The following is a 21,204-nucleotide window of genomic DNA, read 5'->3' as shown; positions in this document are numbered from 1 at the left end:
GAAATTAGTGGCATGAACCTATGTCACTGAAAGTTTATTACTAGTGACAACAAAATTTTGTCACCTAAATGTTTGATTTTATTTGACATTATTAGTAACATTATAATCTTTTTATATCAATGTGCAACATTGTTTATTCATCAATTGTCTATCTAATTTGTACGAAACTAAGAAGTGGATGGAAGTAGCGAAAGTTAACTTCTTCCCTCAATATTTGGACATATTGCAATCAACATTGTTGGGAGAGCTTTACTTGAATATCACCCCCAGCCTGAACAAGACTAGGCTCATTCCATAAAATAATTGAGGACATATGTGGTTATACCAGAAAAAAATTGTATGAACTCCATGAACAATGCATGTTTATTTGTGACGAATATAATACAAAATTGGTGTGAGTAAGTAACGTCACTAAAAATTGTGTACCATAGAGAAAACATTTACTCTTTTTTATTTAAACAAAAAAATTTAGATGGTAGGGACAAGAGTAATTTTTGGTTTTCTTTTATCTATATTACATAATAGATTATAATTTAATTTATAGTTTAATGAATATTGCAACGGTTATCTACTTGTCTAATTTATATCATTTTGTCATCTCACGAGAGATGCATCAACGATTATTTTTTATTATTTATTGCAACTTCGATTGGTGCTATAAACTCACCATCGACATAATATTTGGTTTAAGAGCTTCAAACAAGCTATTGTACTAACTATATACAAACCATTTTTTATATTTAAAACTTAATTTATTATTGTGTAACTGTATATATATTATCAAAAATTTTAAGACAACATTTTGGATTGAATTTAACTATTTTTGCAAGGTTTTATAATATTTTGAAAAGAATTTAAGAAAGATTACATTTCATAATCAATATAGAAATGATTATCTAACATTAGTGCATTATATTAGGTGTTGAATGATATCATTCACGATATGGTAATGCCACTGTCGGAAGTAATATTTTGAATTTATTATTAATGACAAGTTTAATGACTCGTCACTCTTTGTTATTATAGCTATATTTTCTGTGACATTTCAAGAAATGACATAAAATTTTGTCACTAAATGCTCGGTGTTGAGATTAAAATTGTTGAAATTTTTTGTGACGTTCTAATTTTTATGTGAAATTTTGTTTTTGTCGTTAATTAAAAATTTATTAGAACAAACTTTCAAATGTTTTGTTTTATGAAAGATTTTTTATCACTCGTCATATATTGTAAATATATTTTATAAAGCAAATCAATGACATACACATATGTCCCTAAAAGTTTTTAAACAATAAAACATTGTTGCCAAAATGTATGATTTGATGCGACGTTATAAATGGCATCATAATCTTTTTTATAACTATAAAATGTTATTTATTGTTGAAAATACCATTAAATTTACCTATAATTCATGAACAATCTATGTTTAGACAAATATAAAACACAAGTGGTAATGTCACTAAATAAAAAAATTCTATACTATAAAGAAAAAAAAGCTATTTTTTCCGGGTAGTGTCTACCATATTAGGTGTCGAAAATTACACTTCCGTCACTAGTATCTTGAATTTTATTATTAGTGACAATTTGGAAAACCAATGATAAAATTATTTGTAATTAGGTGATAAAGATAAGTTATGGACAATGTTGTAAAAACCAGGCCATTGATAAAATCGCCCAAGCCGTCGATTCTAACTTTAACCAATTGAATCATTGGTTCAACAATAATTTAAAATATATAAAAAAAAACTACTAAATCAAATCAATCAATTGAACTATTAGCTTTTTTGTCTCGGTTTCTTTTTTTATCGGTTCACAATAGTTTAATTTTTATTCGATTATATATCATCAATTCAATTGATTAGACCATTAATTTTTTATTCAACCAGTTGATTCGATTCAATTTTGACATCATTAGCTATGCCATAATTACAATTATATGGTGACGTTATCCATGCTGTCACTTTTTCATTTGTAATTCATAAATGTGATGATATATTATGTTATTAAAAATGTGACAGTGTTTCTTTCGTCATCTGTATGTTGAATGTTATTTCATTATAGATAACGATTTAACCAATAATCAGCAATGAACTTGTACATAACTTGGTGATAAAAAAAAGTAGTTGTCACTAAAAACTAATTAAAGGGTGAACATAACCTAATAGTTAGTAAAATGTACCATTAACTATAGGGCTAAAGTGACAGATGTGGTGTTCCGTTACTAAAAACAAATAGTGGCGCAAACATCAAATTTGAGTGATATTATTTTAAATGCTGCAAACTTGTTGTAGTGATGAGTTAAGCTAACTTTTAAGACTCAACCATGATTCAATTATTGAAATATTTTAATCAACAATGATTGGATGTCATCCCAATACATGATGATTATTCATTTATTATGCAACATATACATACATGCATCATGTGACACATATATGATCTTTTGCACGTATCTTTTTCTTGTAAATATTAATGAACTTATATAACCACCATATTTCGTGTCGTACATTTCTTCATGCATGGGATACTCTGAAATGTTTGCCCAAAACAGAATCCTCCCATAGCTAAGCTTTATTGCAATCTCATAAGAGACGAATTAATCATTGCATTTCCATAATTAATGCTGACATTCATTCTTCATATGTTCCATCATTTTCATTAATTAATGTTAATTATAAGTTTAAAACACTTTATTCAAACATTTAATAAATATAATTAACCTACATTATCTTAAGTTAAATCTTTTGGGATTTTGTTATGTAAGGCTTTCTTTTTAAGCTTACCATATATATGTAGAAATATGAAAATATCAAGTTGATCCATATGAATAAACAAATATTAACATCTCCAATCCCTAACCATAGAAATGTTATGCACATATACGTAAAGTACATAAACGTGGCAAAGATTGAGCTGAGAAACATGGACAAAAAGTTGACAACTAAGATCATAGTGGTTTCAGACAAGGATCCCATAATCGACCCTTTTTCCATTTATATATACAGATTATGAATATAAATATTATATAGTGATATACTGATACATGCTGATGTAAATTCCCATAATATAACACCAACTTGTTAAAAAATATGGAAAAAAGCATGATTATCCCATCTTTATTTTATTATTTATTTACAAGCATGGAAAAAGTGAAAAGAATCCAGAGGAATCAGCTCATATGATCCATGAAAAGGAGAGACACAATAAATTTTAATTGGCTTTGTATGGGGAAGGAGTCTGAACTTTGAGCTAAAGATCTGATAACATTAATTTAGGGAGATTATTGCATTATGGATGGATATCCCTAACTTAAACCAACCCCTTTTTTTCTAAATTATACATTTGGGGTATTAGATATTATTATCTTTGAATTAATGAATGGCCACTGGTTTACCTACTTCAACCTGTTTGAGAATTTAATGGAGCATTACTGCAGACAGATCCTTGTTCAAGGAATTGACTTTTGAAAGGGGGTGTGGGTGTGCTTGAATGGAAGCCATGCAGATTGATGAGTTGTAACAAACAACAGGTGTAGGGACCCCTAGTAAAGGGGATAGTAGGGTCCCCTAGCTGTGGGTTGTTTGCTGATGGGGCATTAGGCAAATTTCGTTGCTTCAAGTTTTGTTTTCAAAACGTATTTTGCCAAGCCCAAGACAAAATTACAAAACTGAAAGCAACTTTATTTTTTTTTTCTTTTTTTTTTCTCTCTCTTTTTTCAAGTGGTGACACTGACAAGCATTTGTCCCATGCAGAGACCAGGTGTTGCAAGAAATCCTCAACGATTTCACCCTCTTTCATGCAAAGGGGAGATGGATCTTTCTTCTAACTCTTTCCCCCTTATATATACATGGGGTTCACCATTGCTTCATTTCATAAGTGTCTTTTCTTTTCCTTTGCTTTGCTTTCTTTTCCAAGGCTAGCTTTGTTTCTTTAAGGGGCCTGACTATATACGTAGTGGTGGTAATATCGGCTCTAAAGAATTAAAGAAACAATGTTGGCTGATTTCATGCCATTCTTGGCCAATGTTCTGCTGCAAGTAGGCTATGCAGGCATGAACATTACATCAAAGCTGGCCCTGGAATCTGGAATGAAACCTCTTATTCTTGTTGCTTACCGTCAAATCTTTGCCACCCTCGCCATTGCTCCTTTTGCCTTTTTCTTAGAGCGGTAATGCTTTCTGATTTATTCATCAAGAACCCTTTTTTCTTTTTTCCTTTTGGAGCCATTTCCATCCCTTTGTTTCTCAATTCTGACTTAATCTGTTCTTTCTTGCACATTGCATATTGCATGCTAGGGGTCCATCTTTTTTCCTTCTTTTTTCATACGGATTTTTTTATCAATGGATGAAGAAGGGTTCGATTTCAATTTTCTGTGTTAATAGCTTTCTTGGAACATCAAGAAGGACAGTAGTATTGTTCGTTTGGTTGGTTTCTAAGAAACAACAGGAAAAAAAAAAGAATAAATTAAAGGATTATGTTAGTATCAAAGGGAACAACATATATACAATATAATACAGTATCTGTTCTGGGTAAAAAAGAAAAAAAAAAAACAAAAAGGCTCTACGTATGAAGCCGTGTCGCCTAAGTAAGACAGAGAGCTCTGTTAATCGATAGCTTAAAAGGAGTTAGATTATTTGATTTTTCAACTGCTTAAAAAAAAGTAGATTTAACTTCATGCATGGCTCCCAAGTCATTTTGTCTATTGCCTTTTTCTTTAATGTAACGTACTGGCAGCAACAACCATGCATGTTGATTTGCAGTTTTAGTTTTTGTGTGTGTATGTGTGTTTGTTGTGAAAACCTTAAATTTTCACTCTTTTTTTATGCAGGAAAACAAGGCCTAAGCTCACCATGCCAATTCTTTTCCAGATTTTCTTATGTTCACTGACAGGGTAAGCCTACTGTTAGTGTTGAATTGATCCTCATCATCCAAGCTACCTAGGTGGCCTTTTGCATGTTCAATTTGATCACGGTTCCTTTTCTTCCTTCTCAGCAAAAGCCTATGGCTAACATCAAAATGACCATTGATGAATGCAGGGCAACAGCAAACCAGGTTTTTTATTTTGTAGGGCTGCAAAATACTACTGCAACGATTGCATGTGCATTGAACAATGTACTGCCAGCAGCCACATTTCTCCTCGCAGCCATTTGCAGGTCCCAATGTCATATTTTGGTACTTAAATTCTACAAAAAAAAATTCTTGGGTTTCATCTGATAAATTGTCGAATTTGATGTTCAATATATAGACAAGAAGCTGTGGGGATAAAGAAAGCATCAGGGCAGGCTAAGGTAATAGGTACTTTGGTATGTGTTGGTGGAGCTATGTTGCTGTCATTTTACCATGGACACATCATCGGCATAGGTGAATCCAGCATTCACTGGAACTATGCCAATAAAATGGCAAATTCAAGTCCCAGCCCTAGTGGTTCAAACTTCTTCCTGGGTCCTTTCCTTGTAATGGCCAGTGCTGTTGCTTGGGCACTATGGTTCATAATCCAGGGACAAACAAGCAAGAGCTTCCCAGCTCCTTACACAAGCACTACTCTAATGTGCTTCATGGCGAGCATTGAGTGTACAATAATCGGCATATTTTCAGACCCCAAGCCATCTGCTTGGTCATTGAGCTCCAGCATGAGGCTTATTGCAGCTCTTTATGCGGTAAGCATAACATATATCTATATCGATATCGATATCGATATCTATATATATTATATTATCAGTTTCGTAATGGTTTATGTATGATGTATCTTTCAGGGAATTATATGTAATGCAGTAGCATTCTGCGTAATGTCATGGTGCATCCAGAAAAGAGGTCCTCTCTATGTCTCAGTGTTCAGCCCTTTGCTGCTTGTCATTGTGGCTATTCTAAGTTGGGCCCTGCTTCGTGAGAAACTATATGTGGGAACGTACGTTCGTACACACATTATGCTAACCCCTATCACCAAAAGTTAAAACTCCTTATTATTAATTAATTATTTATTGGGTATTGATTAAATTGCAATGATGGGACAGTGTTGTAGGGTCACTGCTGATAGTTGGCGGACTGTATGCTGTCCTGTGGGGAAAAGATAAAGAGATGAAACAGATGAAAGGCAATGAAAAAGGAGGAGGAGGAGGAGAGCAAGTAGTAGTAGAAGAAGGGGCAGTGGAAGTCACTAAAGCTGGTGACAGAGATCATGACTTGGAGATGCAGTTGCAGCAAGGCGGCGGCGCCCGTGGTTAACTAGGGCGTACGGAATCCAAAAAAAGAAATGTTAACATATATGTATGAATGTAGAAGGCTGCTGTGACACCCCAGCAGAGTGTTTTAGTGGGTTTTATTTTGTTCTTGGATCCAGCTGTTAAAGAGTTTTTAGTATGTTTAGCTATTATTAATAATAATCTTTCTTTCCTCATTACAAAACAAGGCAAAGCTACCTCCAAATTTGATGTTCCTTAAACCATATTTTAAATGATTGTACTTTCAATTTGGTCATATCCAATGTGATACCATCTTAAAATAACTTATATAAATACCCAAAGTGTTTGCCCCATCATATGTTAAAAAAATATTAGTATCCGTACTTACTTTGACCAAAATTGATTAATTTAAAGTAAAAAAATCTGTGAAAAAGACGAAGGTGATTGGGATTTCCAAAACGGCAGCGTTTGGATCTAATCAAAGGGCATCGCAACGTTTTAAGAAAACCTAATCTGAAATCACTCCCCCGCCTCCAGCTCCTCCAATTGCGTAATAAATAGCCCCGAAGCCCAACCCCTTCCCCCATTGAATTTGATATTTTGTAAGTGTTAAACATTGTTTGCCTTTCATTTCTTTCTCTATTCCTTGTTGCTTCCTCGGCAGCCTCTCGGTTTCTGAGTAATGTATTAATCTTATCTCTGTGTTGCTTCTGCATGTTTGCATTTGTTTAGATTTCTCTGTCTAAATAGAAGTCCTTCCTTGCTTTGATTTGTGTATGGGCCTTTCTCTAATTGATTCCAGATCTAGATCTGGATCTTGGTTTTCTTTGTTCTGCTTTGATCTGCTCATTTCATTCTATATGATATGATATTGTTGCTGATGTAGATCTGTTTGTTTAGATTTGTATTGCTTTGCAAGATTTTCTCAAATGAAATTGTTTTTAATGTTGTTCAACTCTTTATTTTGGCAATGTCATGCGTTTTTAAAATGAAAAATGGGGGCTTTACTGTATTTATTATGTGTATATAATAGGGTCCTATGGTTTTTGTTCCTTTTTTATATGGTATCAATTGGATGAATAAGTTAGGATTGACCATATCTTGTATTTCTGGTGTCAGCGAAGATAAAAAAGGATGGGGCTGTCTTTTGCTAAGCTGTTTAGTCGACTGTTTGCCAAGAAAGAGATGCGAATTCTTATGGTGGGTCTTGATGCTGCTGGTAAGACTACCATTTTGTACAAGCTCAAGCTCGGTGAGATTGTCACTACCATTCCCACCATTGGTATGCCCCATTCTTTATTAGATTTTTCCTTTTTTTATACATCTTAATGATTTGATCCTTAATAGTGATGCTTATGACAACCTAATGCAGGCTTTAACGTGGAGACCGTAGAATATAAGAACATTAGCTTCACTGTTTGGGATGTTGGTGGTCAGGACAAGGTAATACAACATTTACTTTAAGATTTGTGGAACAAAACCTTAAGTATTCAGACTTTTAGCGTTATACTGTTTTTCTGGGCCTACTGTTTCATGTTAACGTCATCTTTTGCCATATTATTTTCCTCTGCAATTGAAGTTACTGTAGAATTGATAGATGTGCTTATGGACTATCTTATGCTGATTCAATTTCATCGTCAGCATAGGATGTAATCATAAGCTACATCTACTAATGCCACCTTGTCTTTCGAGGTTTTCCTTTGATTGTATGAGGAAAGGCTATCCTTGCTGTGGCTGACACATAAAAACTGTCCTCTTCATCTTGCATATTCCTTGCTATTGGAACTGTTGGATGGGTTTATGGACTATCTTACGCCAGTTCAATTTCATTGTCAACATAGGACATAATCATAAGTCACATCTACTAATGCCACTTGGATGTGCTTATGGACTATCTTATGCTGATTCCATTTCATCATTAGCATAGACTACTCATAAGTTATATTTCCTAATGCCACCTTGTCTTTTGAGGTTTTCCTTCGATTGTATGAGGGAAGGCTATCGGCTTTGTGGTTGTTGCATAAAAACTGCCCTCTTCATCTTGTATTTTCCTTGCTATTAATGTGCTTATGGACGGTCCTGTGCTGATTAGATTGTTCTCCATCAGCACACAACATAATCATAAGCTACATGTACGGCCACCTTATGTTTTCTGTTGTCCTCTTCACTGAATGAGGAAGACTATTCATTTTGTGGCAAACATCACTTGCCTATTTATCTTTATATTTGTTTTCTTTCATAGTAGTTTTTTTACCGGTCATTGTTATGCTTACTAATGCTCTTTCTCTGATTGGATTTTCTTGTATCAATATGTAATTGAACCATAATTTATTTTGATTTATTGGGTGTGTAGGGCAATGTTTCTCTGGTTTTTTCCTTTTAATCAATAGTGTAGAGCAGCTGTTAGCTGAAGTCTTTACCTTTTATAAATATTAATGGTTTTATGTTTACGAATTACATTATAGTCGCTGCTGAAACATTATAATTTGCTATGTTATTTCATTGTTCAATTGAAGTTGATATTAAAACTGTTGGATGTGTTTATGGACTGTCTTACGCTGATTTTTGTTCCATAAGAAACATACAACCATAATCATAAGTTACATCTACTTATGCCACCTTCTCTTTCAAATGTTTCCTTTGAATTATACTGGGAAAAACTATCTGTACTGTGGCTGCCTTTAAAAACTATGTTCTTCTGTCTTGGCAGTTTTCTTGTTATTAATTGTGCTTGTGGATGGTCCTTTGCTGCTGATTAGATTGTTTTCCATTAGCTCATAACATGTTCATAAGCTGTTTCTATAATTTGCTGTGCTGTGTTATTTTATTGTGCAATAGAAGCTTATGTTGAAACTGTTGGATGTGCTTCTTGACGGTCTTAATCATCAGCATTTAACTATAACCATAAGCTACATCTACTTATGCCACCTTGTCTTTCAAGTTTTTCCTTTGAATTATACAAGGAAAGGTTATCCGTGCTGTGGCTGAAAACATAAAAACTATCTTCTTCTTTCTTGTAGTTTTCTTGGTATTAATTGTGCTTATGGACGGTCCTGTGCTGATTAGATTATTATCCGTCAGCACATAACATATTCATAAGCTACATGTACTGCCACCTTATGTTTTTTGTTTTCCTCTTAATGAGGAATGCTATTCATTCTGTGGCAAACATCACATAACTATTTATTCATGTATTTCTATATATTCATAGCACTTCTATTTAGTGGCCATTTTCAGCTTTTACTAATGCCCTTTCTGAGTGAATATTACTATATCATCTCATAACTGACCCTTATTATATCCTGATTTGTTAAGCATACAGAGTAATGCTTTGGGTTCTTTTTTCCCCCTCATATTTATAAGTAAGTGACCTCTTAGGGTTTCCCCCTTCAAATCAATGTCATAGAACAACTTTTAGCTGAAGATTATCTTGTTAATAAATATTAATGGTTTTAGGTTTAAGTTCATTATAGTTGCAATTCATAAGTTTGAGTGCTTATTGACGGTCTTGTGCTAATTAGATGTTCCCGTTTAGCACATAACATAATCATAAGCTATATTTAATAATGCTGCCTTGTCTTTCAAATGCTTCCTTCAGCTATGTTGGAGGAATGCTATCAGCATTGTGGCATGCATACATTTTTGTTTGTGTCTGCATGCATGATAATTGTTGCTCGTCATTCTTAACTTGTAAGAACTTGCAACAGTTTTAGTAAATTTTTTTTGTTGGTTGATATTTTTGGTTTTATTTTCCTATTTATTTGAATAAGAGTTAAAACATGAGTTTGGTAGCATGTAATGTTCTGAAAGCTTTTATGGACACTTTCAGATTCGACCTTTGTGGAGGCACTACTTCCAAAACACTCAGGGGCTAATCTTTGTTGTTGATAGCAATGACCGTGACCGTGTGGTTGAGGCCAGGGATGAGCTTCATCGTATGCTAAATGAGGTACTAATTTGCTCTAGGCATGTTGCTGTGTGGTCTTTGGGACTTGGAAGTACATTGTTTGAAACTGTGATATACCTGTCATATGTGTAGAAATTACGAAGCTGTGGTGTAAATTAGTTGATTATTATCATACACATGTAATAACCTTTTCCAATCATTATGTTACTTGTGATATGTGTAGGACGAGCTGAGGGATGCTGTGCTTCTTGTGTTTGCAAACAAGCAAGATCTGCCGAATGCTATGAATGCTGCTGAGATTACTGATAAGCTTGGCCTTCACTCCCTTCGTCAGCGACACTGGTATTATGTTATTAACTGTTTCCCTGTTTGCTTACTACTTATTAGGGTATTTGTTTGTTTGCATTTGCAAAATGTAATCGCTTGTATTCATATTCTTGTGCGTCTCTCACAGGTATATCCAGAGTACTTGTGCCACCTCTGGCGAAGGGCTGTATGAGGGACTGGACTGGCTTTCCAACAACATTGCTAACAAGGTAGGATGAGGCTCACAACTCACGTGCATCCTTTTTGTGGATATTGTTCAGTTGTAACTTATTGCGTTGCTTGTTTTGTTTCCATAGGGTTGAGGGTTGGTTGAATTCCAGTCATATCTTCAGGCAGCTATCCTATTATTTTCTGGTTCCTTTTTTAAGTTTTTACAGGAAATGTATCAGATTGTGTTATATAATTAATATATATTCACCGTACTACTGAAATTAGGCATTTGCCTGCTTTGTAGATTGATTTCTCAAATAATTTTTTTCTATATGATCACCTGAACTCTAATTCCAGAAAGCACACTAACGTATACTGTACAATTTTGATATTATCAGAGATGAAAAATGTTGACGGAAATCCAGACCTATATCAAAAGCAATGTAATGCAAATTATTTACTACCCTGGTTGAATCACTTATCTTCCCCAGCACCTGTATCCATTCTCTTTATTAATTAATCTAAGTCTAAAACAATTTTTCAAACCTTAATCCAAGCAATCACTGTTAAGATTCAATTCCCACAATTTTATTACTTGCTGGGAGCTTCGCATTGTTAACTCACTTTATTTGGTAGTATAAGTTATCTGAACATCACAAAAAAGGAAGGACAGACAGGGACGAAACTAAAATATTGTCAAAATATAATTTTCTCAAAATGTAATTTTATTATTTTAATAATTTATATTTTTATAATTTTAAAATATTAAATTAAATTTTATATATTTAAGAGTTACCAGGTTAAAATTTTAAAAATTTTAAAACTCCCCGAGGACAGAAGAAAGCAACTAGTAAGCCGAAAAAAAAAAACCCTTACATAAAACACATTTACAATGCTAGACTCTTGTTTTAAACTTTAAGATATATTTATACATGATCATATATATCGCCACCGTTGGCCACAAACTTCATGCAGCGGATGGGGCGCTGATATAGTGAACAACGCCAGCTTCCGACAGTGCTGCCAAAAATTGTTCAATCCCTCTTTGTTCATCCTCCTCTGCTTCTTCTGCTTCACCAAGATTGTAGTCGAGCGACGCATCATTGTAAATGTCCCACCATTTGGTCACCAGCTTCTTAATATCTTCCCTATCCATGTTCTCTTCTTTCCCAGTAAATCTCCATGGCTTGGACCCAGCTGCACAGTAGTGAACCACCTTGGCTTTTTCTGCATCAACGTTTTCCGGGTGACGCCATAGCATGGCCATCACCAGGTTGTAAATTGGTGGGATGGGCCTGTATATGTCCCTAAAGAACTTGTTCAGATAATCCTGCATCAAACATAACAAAAGCACATTAAAATTCAGGACTCTTGATATAGGAAGTTAAATAAAAAAAGAAAGGTCGAATATAATTGTTACCTGTTCAGCAAAAGGTGTAGGAGGGGTAACTTTGAGAGTGGCCAAGAGTTGATAATAAGTAGAAAGGTTGGGTTCATATACAAACATTCCAGCGTTGAAGTAAAGAGGGGGTTTAGGACCCAAGTGAGCAGGCCACTCCACCTTGTTACGACACTGCTGGCAGTAACCTATCTTGTACTGTGGGGTGTGGCTCCATGTTTTCTCACAGAAACAATCCATCACAGCATAAAAGTAACCATCTTCCATGTCAAACAAGTGATCTATGTTGTCAAACACTTGAATGTCTCCATCCAAGTATATCATCTTGGAATACTCCACAAACTGCAAATTTTAAAGCATTATGTGTAAGGTTACGTTACGCTTTTAGCCACAGGCAAAAAAAAAAAAAAAGAAAGAAGAACAACATACCTTCCATATACGTAGCTTGGAATAGTTGATGACGTAGTAGGCCATGGCAAACTGGGTCTGGTTCTCAGGTGGGAGGACGGGTTCGATCTCCTTGACTATGCACCCTTGAGCCACCAGAATCTTTCTGTGATCCTCTGGCACGTCCGGCAAGACCGCCACCACGAGTGGGTACTTGCTCTTGACTTTCCTTAGACCCTTGGCTAGCCCCACTACACCCTTGACGTAGTCACCGTTACCTGCCAAGAACGTAGCGTAAGCCCTTTCGGGAGGGGTGGGAGCCTTGGTCAGAGCCCGGACCCTGGAGGTGACAGTGGCAGCTCTGCTGCTGGTAATATTAGGTGCCATGTTTGAAATTTGGAACAAAGGTGAGAGAAAAAGATGTTATGTTTTGATAGGATCAAATGGGGTATGACAATGTTTAAGGTGTTGAAGAGTGTTTGGTTGGAAGGAAAATGATGACTGTCTTGTAAACTTTGAGAGAGAAGTGTTTGTATGTATATTGCAAGAGAAACTTTGATTGCCTTGAGTGAGGTTCTTGGGGGGAGCAAGTGGACGTTTATATAGGAATTGGATTGATCCTTTTTCTTTTTCTTTTTCTTTTTTAATAATGAGATTTACAAAATAATTAAAGAATCCAATCCAAGGTTGCATTAAATTCTATATAATTCTGATTTTAGTCCCTCTATTGTGTTGAAACTCAGGATTTAGTCCTCTATTTTGTTTTGACTATTCTTTTGTTGTTATTCAATCATACAATTAAGGCATCATTCTTAACTCAATCACATTAATAGCAGCTCTCTACTTGAATTCATATTAAATAATTTGTTAAAATATTAAAATTTAAGTAAAAATATATCAATATTAATATAAAATATATTTTTCATTTTTCATTTTAAATAGTAAAACAATTTATTTGAGTAGGTCTAGCATGGTTAAGCTCAAGCTTAAACTTGAATTTTTTTTAAATTAGGTCATGGTTTGATTTGGTACACAGACATCTCTCAGAATAATTAATAGTATCATCAATCTGAATCTATTAATAATATTACAGAAAAAAAAACCAAATTATATTAAATTAAAATAAAATTTTCTCAAATTTCAACATAATAGAGGGACTAAAATCAGAATTAAACCCATTAAGATTTTATACTAAAGTGCGATTAACTACCCTAACCCAACCCAAACCCCACACCAGCAGGCAACATCGCCGAGAAATAGGGGGAGAGATCCACCGACCACAGCCCTACAAGAAATTAAAAGCCCCATACAAATAGCACACGTGGATTTCCCAAACACACGTGTCGCACTGTTCAAAAGTGGGAAATTTCTGGTGGACCACGTAGCATGGGGTCCACTGTATATCGCCACGTAATCAACCCGAATCAAGGTGGCACCCTCAGAGGGGTAGGTCATTTATATGTTGTATGTATATTTTGTAACTCTAGTGGCAAGTGGCAAGAAGGTGACGTAGGGTTCGCTACACCCGTTTTCGTGTCGATGGTGCTGGGGGAGGGGTATTAATCGGATGCCACGTGCCGGCATGAAATTGAAAGGTCGGCGAGTTGCCACGTGGTAAAATGCGTGTGCCTGTTTGAATCAAACGGTCCATTCACAGCCGTTGCCTTGCCTTTCGTTAAATTTTGCAATATTTGTTTCTAGTTAAGTTAGTTAACCCTAACCCAAAACATACAATTGCAGGTTTAATTCTTCCCCCAGTCCTTGGATTCTTTAAAATCTTAAAATTTAGTCCCACTGCTTGTATTTCCAAGAATTTAGTCTATATGCTTTTCTAATTTAAAAATTAAAATCTAAGTGAAATTTTTTTGGTTAAATTTGAATATGTGACATTTCAGTATCCAAAGACCTAATTTAAAAATTAAACTTCAAATGATAACCACATATTCATATTTAAAATAAGTTAATTAATAGTTTTATTAATTGAATTTTAATTTTTAAATCAAACATGTAGAGAAACTAAATTTCAAAGAGTATAAGGACTGAAGCACAATTAAACCAACCATTGCATCAAGATAATGAAAATGATGTTGGGGACTAACCGACCAGATTTTTCGGATAATGTTTTAAGAAAAATCTTTTTCACTTTACACTTAACTCCCATCCCTTTGTTCTACGTCCAACTTTTGAGTTTTCAACAGTTGGAATGGGAATGGGAATGTACTACAAGAATCTTTTAATAAGGCATAATGACATTTTTCATCCTCAATCTTTCTCTAAATAATCAAATTAGCCCTTAATTTTAAGAAAAATCTTTTTCACTTTACACTTAACTCCCACCCCTTTGTTTTACGTCCAAATTTTGAGTTTTCAACAGTTGGGAATATACTGTATGATTCTTTTAATAAGGCATAATGGCATTTTTCACGGTCAACTTTTCTCTAAAAAATCAAATTAGCCCATAGAAGGTTGGGGGTTGATTTAGCTTGCATTGATTATAGAGTGGGTTAATGGTTGCTCTATTGGGTGGGCTAAATGTTGGTTGGCTGGGTTCCTAGTTTGCTTGCTGGTGTGGGGGTGTCACTGTGTCAGGTCGACTGCTGTTGCTTATTGGCTCTATTAATTTTTAGGTATTGTCGTAACTGGATTTAGCCCCTTAGGCCCATACCGTTCCAAACTGCCTCAAACTCAGCAACAGCTTTAGCGTTTTAAGGTTGAAGAAATTATAGTCGACTTTCACTCGAGCATCACATGTCATATCAATATACTCTATTTTCATTCAAATCATACATATAGTCAAATTTATGAAAAATTTTGTGATAATTAAATGTTAAATGTATATATTATATTTTTAATGAAAGATGTGGATTCAAATTTTGAAAATAATAATAATTATGAATTTTGATTATAAACCATAAAATGAATATAAAATTTTACAAACTAAAATTGCTGATTTTTATGAACTAGATTAGTTACGACTCCAAGGTTTTCTCGCATTCTCTAAATCTAATGACTTATAATATTCATTTATTAAGAAGATAATAAACAGATTAAATATTCATAAATTCAGATTTAGATTATGGATGAATTTGGATGCATTTAGCTTATTTCTTATTTCACGTTATAGTATTTAATTTCACCGTCACTACTATTTTTATACTAATCGCAGCTAAACGCACCGTTCATCCAAACCCACCCTTAAATTCTGTCTCAATTTAACTGCTCAAAACGAGCGTTGTCTTCAAGGGAATGTAAGTCAAAATTTTGAAAACAGAGAACCTAGCCAAAGATGACAGTAATGCTCGGTTTTAACTTAATAACATCCACATAATTAGTTATTTCAATTTTAGTTTAATCAGGTGAAATAGGTTGGTCGATTTTGATCTCGTTTTAATTGATTTTCTCGATCAATTCTTATGTTTTAAAATTTAGAATCTAATTGGCAGGAAAAACTGATTTATTTTATATTATCTTTTAATTATTTAAAATTTATTTATTATGATATATAATAAATATATTAACATATAAACCCGCATCAATAACCTTAAACCCAACCCAAAAATTTTGGATCAATTAATCGAAAAAACCAATCAAATCGACTTAATCAATGTCAGTTCGATTTGACCGGTTTTCTTAATTAAAGTCGGTTGGGTCATTTTCTTATATTAAAATCGATCAATTAACCTAATTGCTCTCCCCTAATCGTTCAAATCAGTACATAACATTTAGATCCTTAATCGATACTAATAATATTTGGTTCCATTCTAATCAAGAATTCAATGCATTACAATTGTTCCTATATATTTCTACTCGTTTTGACAAATATCAACTTATACTGATGTGTGCACATACCGATTGATACAAAATCTTAATATTTTACAGCGAAATAGTTGGATGCATGTAGACCTGTTCATGAATTGGATTATTCGCTCAGACCGGAGGGCTCGTCCAAAATTTGGGAGAGTTTGCACAAAAATATTAGGCCCGAAAAATGGGACTAGACAAAAAATTAGGCTCGTTGAAAATATGAGTCTGGCTCAGGTTTGAACATCCAAAGTCCAAGCCTGGTCTGGCCCGACTCATTTTTAAGTTTATAATACTTTATATTATGTTATTTTTATATATTATGTAATTTAGAACATAATAAAAAAATAAACATATACTAAACATATAATATTACTCTAATGTAAATATTAAAATAATATTAAAATGACTATATAAAAAATTTTAATAAAAAAATATAATTATTTATTAATATAATATAATATAATATAATATTTTGAGTGCAACCGAATTTATATAAATATAAAATATATTAATATTATACTTTTAAATCGACATAATCACCTGTATGCACATATTGATTATGTTCTTCATTTAATTTTGAAAAAAAAAAAGCACTCTTTCATTAACTTAAGAATTTAAAAAGAAAAAAAGTATGTATTGTTGATTAAACCTGCTTGGTGGGATAATACGAATTGCAATTGCTGAATTGTTGTTGGCTAGAAAGGGTGAAAGAGGCAGATAAGAAATCAGACATGTTGCAGTGCATATTTCTTCTATCTGATTCTGGGTAAGTCGTTTCTTTTCAATTCAATGCTTCTTCCTTTTTACAGTCTTTTCAACTTCAATTTCATTTCGATTACGATTAAATTAAAACTAAAAAAGCGAATTTGGATATATGGATCTTTGTAATTGACAGAGAGGTGATGCTAGAGAAACAGCTAACTGGGCATCGCGTTGACAGATCAATATGTGATTGGTTTTGGGATCATGTTATTTCTCAAGGCGATTCCTTCAAGGTACCCTATTTCCCTATTTCCCTTTAATCTTCCCTCTACTATCTTTATACCCCCAATTTTTATTTATTTTTTGTTCAATCTCTCACTCATCTTTATATTCCCAATTTTACAGCCAATTCAGGTTCTTTTGCTTGTTTATCCAATTCTGATTTCTGGATTTATTCCATTTCCCAGTTTCTTCCTAGATTAATACCTTTGTTCTTCTCTTTATTGTTTTTGTAAATCATTCCAGTTGGTTTAGTTGTTTTCCATTTTGTTTTTTTAATCATTTTCTTCTCAAAAATTTTATTATTTTATTGTTGCTTGTTTGTACAGTCACAGCCAGTGATTGCTTCACCTACTCATTATCTTTTCCAAGTAGTTCGAGAGGGGATTACATTTTTAGCTTGCACCCAAGTTGAAATGCCTCCTTTAATGGGCATCGAGGTAAGTAAGTTAACATTATAATCCTTTGTTATGCTTATGTATGCTTGAACCAATTGAAGTTCTCGGGCTTTAACTGTTTGAATTCCAGTTCCTTTGCAGAGTTTCGGATGTCCTCTCGGATTATCTTGGTGGGCTGAATGAAGATGTGATAAAGGATAACTTTGTAATTGTTTATGAGGTATTTCTTACTATATGTTATGTGCTTATCAGAATTTCGTGGGGAAGGCAATCAAAGTGGCTTGGTCTTTTGTGTATGCTAAGATGAATGAGTGTAAAAGCTAATTGTGTCATTCTATGTGCCTAAGCAGATTGTGTCATTTTACATGATGTGCCTGTTTATCACTAGGTGAAATGTGTGTGTTCCATGAACTAATATGTGCTGCCCAAATCGAGCTGAACTAGCATGTTTGTTGCAGCTTCTGGATGAAATGATAGACAATGGTTTCCCTCTCACAACAGAAGCAAACATTCTAAGAGAGATGATTGCTCCACCAAATATTGTCAGCAAAGTTCTGAGTGTGGTGACTGGTAATAGTTCCAATGTAAGTGATACCCTTCCTGGTGCTACAGGGTCTTGCATACCATGGAGAGCAGCAGAACCAAAATATGCAAACAATGAAGTTTATGTTGATCTTGTTGAAGAAATGGATGCAGTTATAAACAGGTGAATTCTCTGATCTGGCTAGAGGTTTCCTTCTTATTAACATTGGTCTTTTGGATTTAGGTTAAAATTTAATGTGCAATAGTGGAATGTCTAACTTGTTTGTATGCATTGTTTTACATTCAAAGTCCTGATCCTCTTTCTTTTGTATGTGCTGTTTAGGGATGGGGCGTTGGTCAAATGTGAAGTTTATGGTGAAGTTCGAGTAAATTCCCATCTTTCAGGTCTTCCAGATTTGACACTTTCTTTTGCGAACCCATCAATTCTAGATGATGTCAGATTCCATCCCTGCGTTCGCTTTCGTCCCTGGGAATCCCATCAAGTTTTGTCATTTGTACCTCCTGATGGAGAGTTTAAGCTTATGAGTTACAGGTTCTCTCATACATTTTACCCTGTGCTAAGTTTAAGCTGATGCCGCTGTATATATTATATTTAAAGTGTCTTGATTTCCATGCAGAATTAAAAAGTTGAAGAGTACTCCCTTATATGTGAAGCCACAGCTAACTTCAGATGCTGGGAAATGCCGTGTTAATGTGTTGGTTGGTATAAGAAATGATCCTGGAAAAACAATTGACTCAATAACTTTGGAGTTTCAACTACCTCCTTGTATTTTATCAGCTGATTTGAATTCAAATCATGGAACTGTAAACATCCTCGGCAACAAGGTATTTACTGCTTTCTGAACTTGATACAGAACTTATACCTTGATTTAGAGTATGATAGTGATCAGTATAGTTGGTAGATGCTAATAGTATATAATCTACTGCTGTATCTGATTATTACATGTTTATGACATGCCTTTGCAGATATGCTCTTGGACAATTGGTCGGATTCCTAAGGATAAAACCCCATCGTTGTCTGGCACATTGTTGCTTGAGACAGAGCTAGAGCGTCTTCATGTTTTTCCCACGTTTCGAGTGGGTTTTAGGATTATGGGTGTTGCGCTCTCCGGCTTGCAAATAGATAAACTCGATCTAAAGACTGCACCGAGTCGTCTGTACAAAGGTTTTCGAGCTCTGACACGAGCAGGGGAATTTGAAGTGAGGTCATAATTTGAATGTTTGCATCAAGTTGAGTTGGTGAGGGACATGCTTATCAGTATTTTGATGCTGCTCCATTTTTTGAGTTACTTTACTTACATTGCTTTGCTGATTCAGAAACTGATGTATTTGGTACTTCTGGAATTTGAGTACCTTTTGACAAAAACTATATTTCTTGAATCATACAAGATTAAATCAATGCCATTCACCAACTTTCTTGTTACCATCTTTAGCTGGACTACTTCATCCCTTGTATTTAAGACAAGCTTATTTAATTTTGTTATATTTCCATGTATTTGGAGGATCTTTTGAATGTCATATTCATAATATTCAATATGGGTAGTCTTGCATGATAACCAAAAGTTGAGAATAAGTATCGCTTCTTTGCAACTAAAAGGACTTACAATAAAAGAATAAAAATCTCATCCAATGGAAAAAAGGTCTCAAGATAAAAACTGATCAGCCAGCCACCTTGTTCACTCTAAAAGAATCCATGACTTGCCTCAGATCATTTTCTTCTTCTACAAATACACTTTCGGGTGTTTGTAATCTCAGCTCATATAACCGGTTGTTTTCAACACCAAGAACAGAAAGGTACCGCCGGTTCCATTCCAATCTAGGTACTCTGTCTTGTGGCATCACAGCAAGTTCATTGGTGTTTGCATATGATTTTATATTCACCTAAAGCAAAACAACACAATCATCACATACATAATCAAACATCAACTATGTGTTATAAAAGATGGTAATAACACAAAATCTGACTCACCTCAACTTGATAATATAGCTTCCCATCATCTGCAACTCTTGAGGATGTTGAAAGTATATTTGATTCACGTCTCACACCAAGCCTTGTCGACATGAACTCTGTCAGGTACTGCTTAAGTACTTTCTTCCCAGCTTCTTCTGGAGGACCTAAATCTTCAACAGTCTTATACCTGGAAGATGATGGAGAGGATAACTCCACTGAGAGATTTTCATCAAGAACATAAGGGTCCCTGAAGAATATATCAGCTCCAGCACCTCGAACTTGAATCCAGTTCTGAGGGTACTTCAATGAATACCCATCAAATGTATCTATGTACTCTCTGAACCCAACAGATGGTTCAGCAAATGCAATATTATCATGTAATCCAACTTCTGAGAAGATGTATGTTGATAAGATCAAGGCCATTGCATTCCTCCTTGGGATTGAAAAAGCTTGAAACTGATTATATAATAGGGAAGCAAACATATGTCATGTAAGCCAACTTGCAAAAACCAATTCAATTAAACAAATCTGCTATCATATGACTACTGGAAGTTCTTTTCATTGAATTATCTGGGACTGAGAGCCTGTTTTTCTACAATGACTGACCCACTTACAGAAACAGCTCAAAGATGCTTTCTTTTCACTCTTTTTCATTTATTTTCAACATGAAATCGCTAACTAGAAATGCAAAGTTCACATAAAGGAATGCATGGAATGATAATTACCGCTACGAAATGAAAGAAACATAAATGACAATGGTGGGGAAGTAAGGAGTGTGAAAATGGTTTACTGATTGGTTTCTGCGAGTGCAAAGACGAGAAGCAGGAGGGGGGAATGGCGTGGAAAGGCGAGCTGGAAGGGTGGGTCGACTCAGGGGCAGGAGCGAGTCAAGTATGATAGCCATTTTCCGATAGCTCGCATGAGTGGCAGTGGCAGCAGGCGAGGACAAGAGAGGGCAGCAGCAAAAGGATAGAGTTTTGGGTTGGATAAAATTGTGTGATGCGATGCGTGCGTGGCAGTTTCTGATTGGTTATCTTAATTGTGTTGTGGCTGATCCAACGGTCAAAAACAGCTCAATTTATCTTGATTTTCAGCTATGTTAACATATTGTTGATTTGCCGGAGAAATAATGCGTAGTAAAATGACGCTTAATATATCATTTTTTATTTTTTTTAATGTGGA

The 21,204-nt window shown here is 34.5% G+C and overlaps 5 protein-coding genes across 6 annotated transcripts; 3 read left to right on the top strand and 2 right to left on the bottom strand.

The window, feature by feature from the left end:
- Positions 1–3,868: 3,868 nt before the first annotated feature.
- LOC105782783 (WAT1-related protein At1g09380) lies at positions 3,869–6,401 on the top strand. Its single transcript, XM_012607763.2, has 6 exons — positions 3,869–4,164; positions 4,825–4,887; positions 5,033–5,149; positions 5,242–5,653; positions 5,750–5,901; positions 6,008–6,401. Exons 1-6 carry the CDS (start codon positions 3,989–3,991, stop codon positions 6,216–6,218), a joined length of 1,131 nt encoding a protein of 376 aa, XP_012463217.1. The 5' UTR covers positions 3,869–3,988; the 3' UTR covers positions 6,219–6,401.
- A 291-nt stretch (positions 6,402–6,692) lies between these two features.
- LOC105782784 (ADP-ribosylation factor 2-B) lies at positions 6,693–10,840 on the top strand. Of its 2 annotated transcripts, XM_012607769.2 has the most exons (7): positions 6,693–6,859; positions 7,295–7,457; positions 7,548–7,618; positions 10,005–10,124; positions 10,306–10,424; positions 10,537–10,618; positions 10,706–10,840. In XM_012607769.2, exons 2-7 carry the CDS (start codon positions 7,310–7,312, stop codon positions 10,709–10,711), a joined length of 546 nt encoding a protein of 181 aa, XP_012463223.1. In that variant the 5' UTR covers positions 6,693–6,859; positions 7,295–7,309; the 3' UTR covers positions 10,712–10,840. The 2 variants fall into 2 exon arrangements, with proteins under 2 accessions (XP_012463223.1, XP_052482581.1); XM_052626621.1 differs by lacking the exon at positions 10,706–10,840 and having other exon boundaries at positions 10,537–10,627.
- Positions 10,841–11,393: 553 nt separating this feature from the next.
- Positions 11,394–12,927, bottom strand: LOC105784428 (galactinol synthase 2). Its single transcript, XM_012610311.2, has 3 exons — positions 12,388–12,927; positions 11,980–12,300; positions 11,394–11,889 (listed from the first exon to the last, which is right to left on the bottom strand). Exons 1-3 carry the CDS (start codon positions 12,730–12,732, stop codon positions 11,527–11,529), a joined length of 1,029 nt encoding a protein of 342 aa, XP_012465765.1. The 5' UTR covers positions 12,733–12,927; the 3' UTR covers positions 11,394–11,526.
- A 3,784-nt stretch (positions 12,928–16,711) lies between these two features.
- LOC105783510 (AP-3 complex subunit mu) lies at positions 16,712–19,494 on the top strand. The gene is made up of 8 exons (XM_012609010.2): positions 16,712–16,915; positions 17,045–17,144; positions 17,460–17,570; positions 17,659–17,748; positions 17,987–18,234; positions 18,394–18,603; positions 18,689–18,896; positions 19,038–19,494. The coding sequence occupies exons 1-8, from the start codon at positions 16,881–16,883 to the stop codon at positions 19,281–19,283; spliced, it is 1,248 nt and encodes a 415-aa protein (XP_012464464.1). The 5' UTR covers positions 16,712–16,880; the 3' UTR covers positions 19,284–19,494.
- Positions 19,495–19,634: 140 nt separating this feature from the next.
- On the bottom strand, positions 19,635–20,989 carry LOC105783511 (psbP domain-containing protein 1, chloroplastic). Its single transcript, XM_012609011.2, has 3 exons — positions 20,813–20,989; positions 20,041–20,478; positions 19,635–19,952 (listed from the first exon to the last, which is right to left on the bottom strand). Exons 1-3 carry the CDS (start codon positions 20,924–20,926, stop codon positions 19,731–19,733), a joined length of 774 nt encoding a protein of 257 aa, XP_012464465.1. The 5' UTR covers positions 20,927–20,989; the 3' UTR covers positions 19,635–19,730.
- Between the last annotated feature and the right edge of the window lie 215 nt (positions 20,990–21,204).

This window comes from Gossypium raimondii, chromosome 13 (assembly GCF_025698545.1).
Source record: "Gossypium raimondii isolate GPD5lz chromosome 13, ASM2569854v1, whole genome shotgun sequence".
Lineage (NCBI taxonomy): Eukaryota > Viridiplantae > Streptophyta > Magnoliopsida > Malvales > Malvaceae > Gossypium > Gossypium raimondii.
Note: the sequence above shows the minus strand (reverse complement) of the source record. Positions and strands in the feature narration are given on the sequence as shown.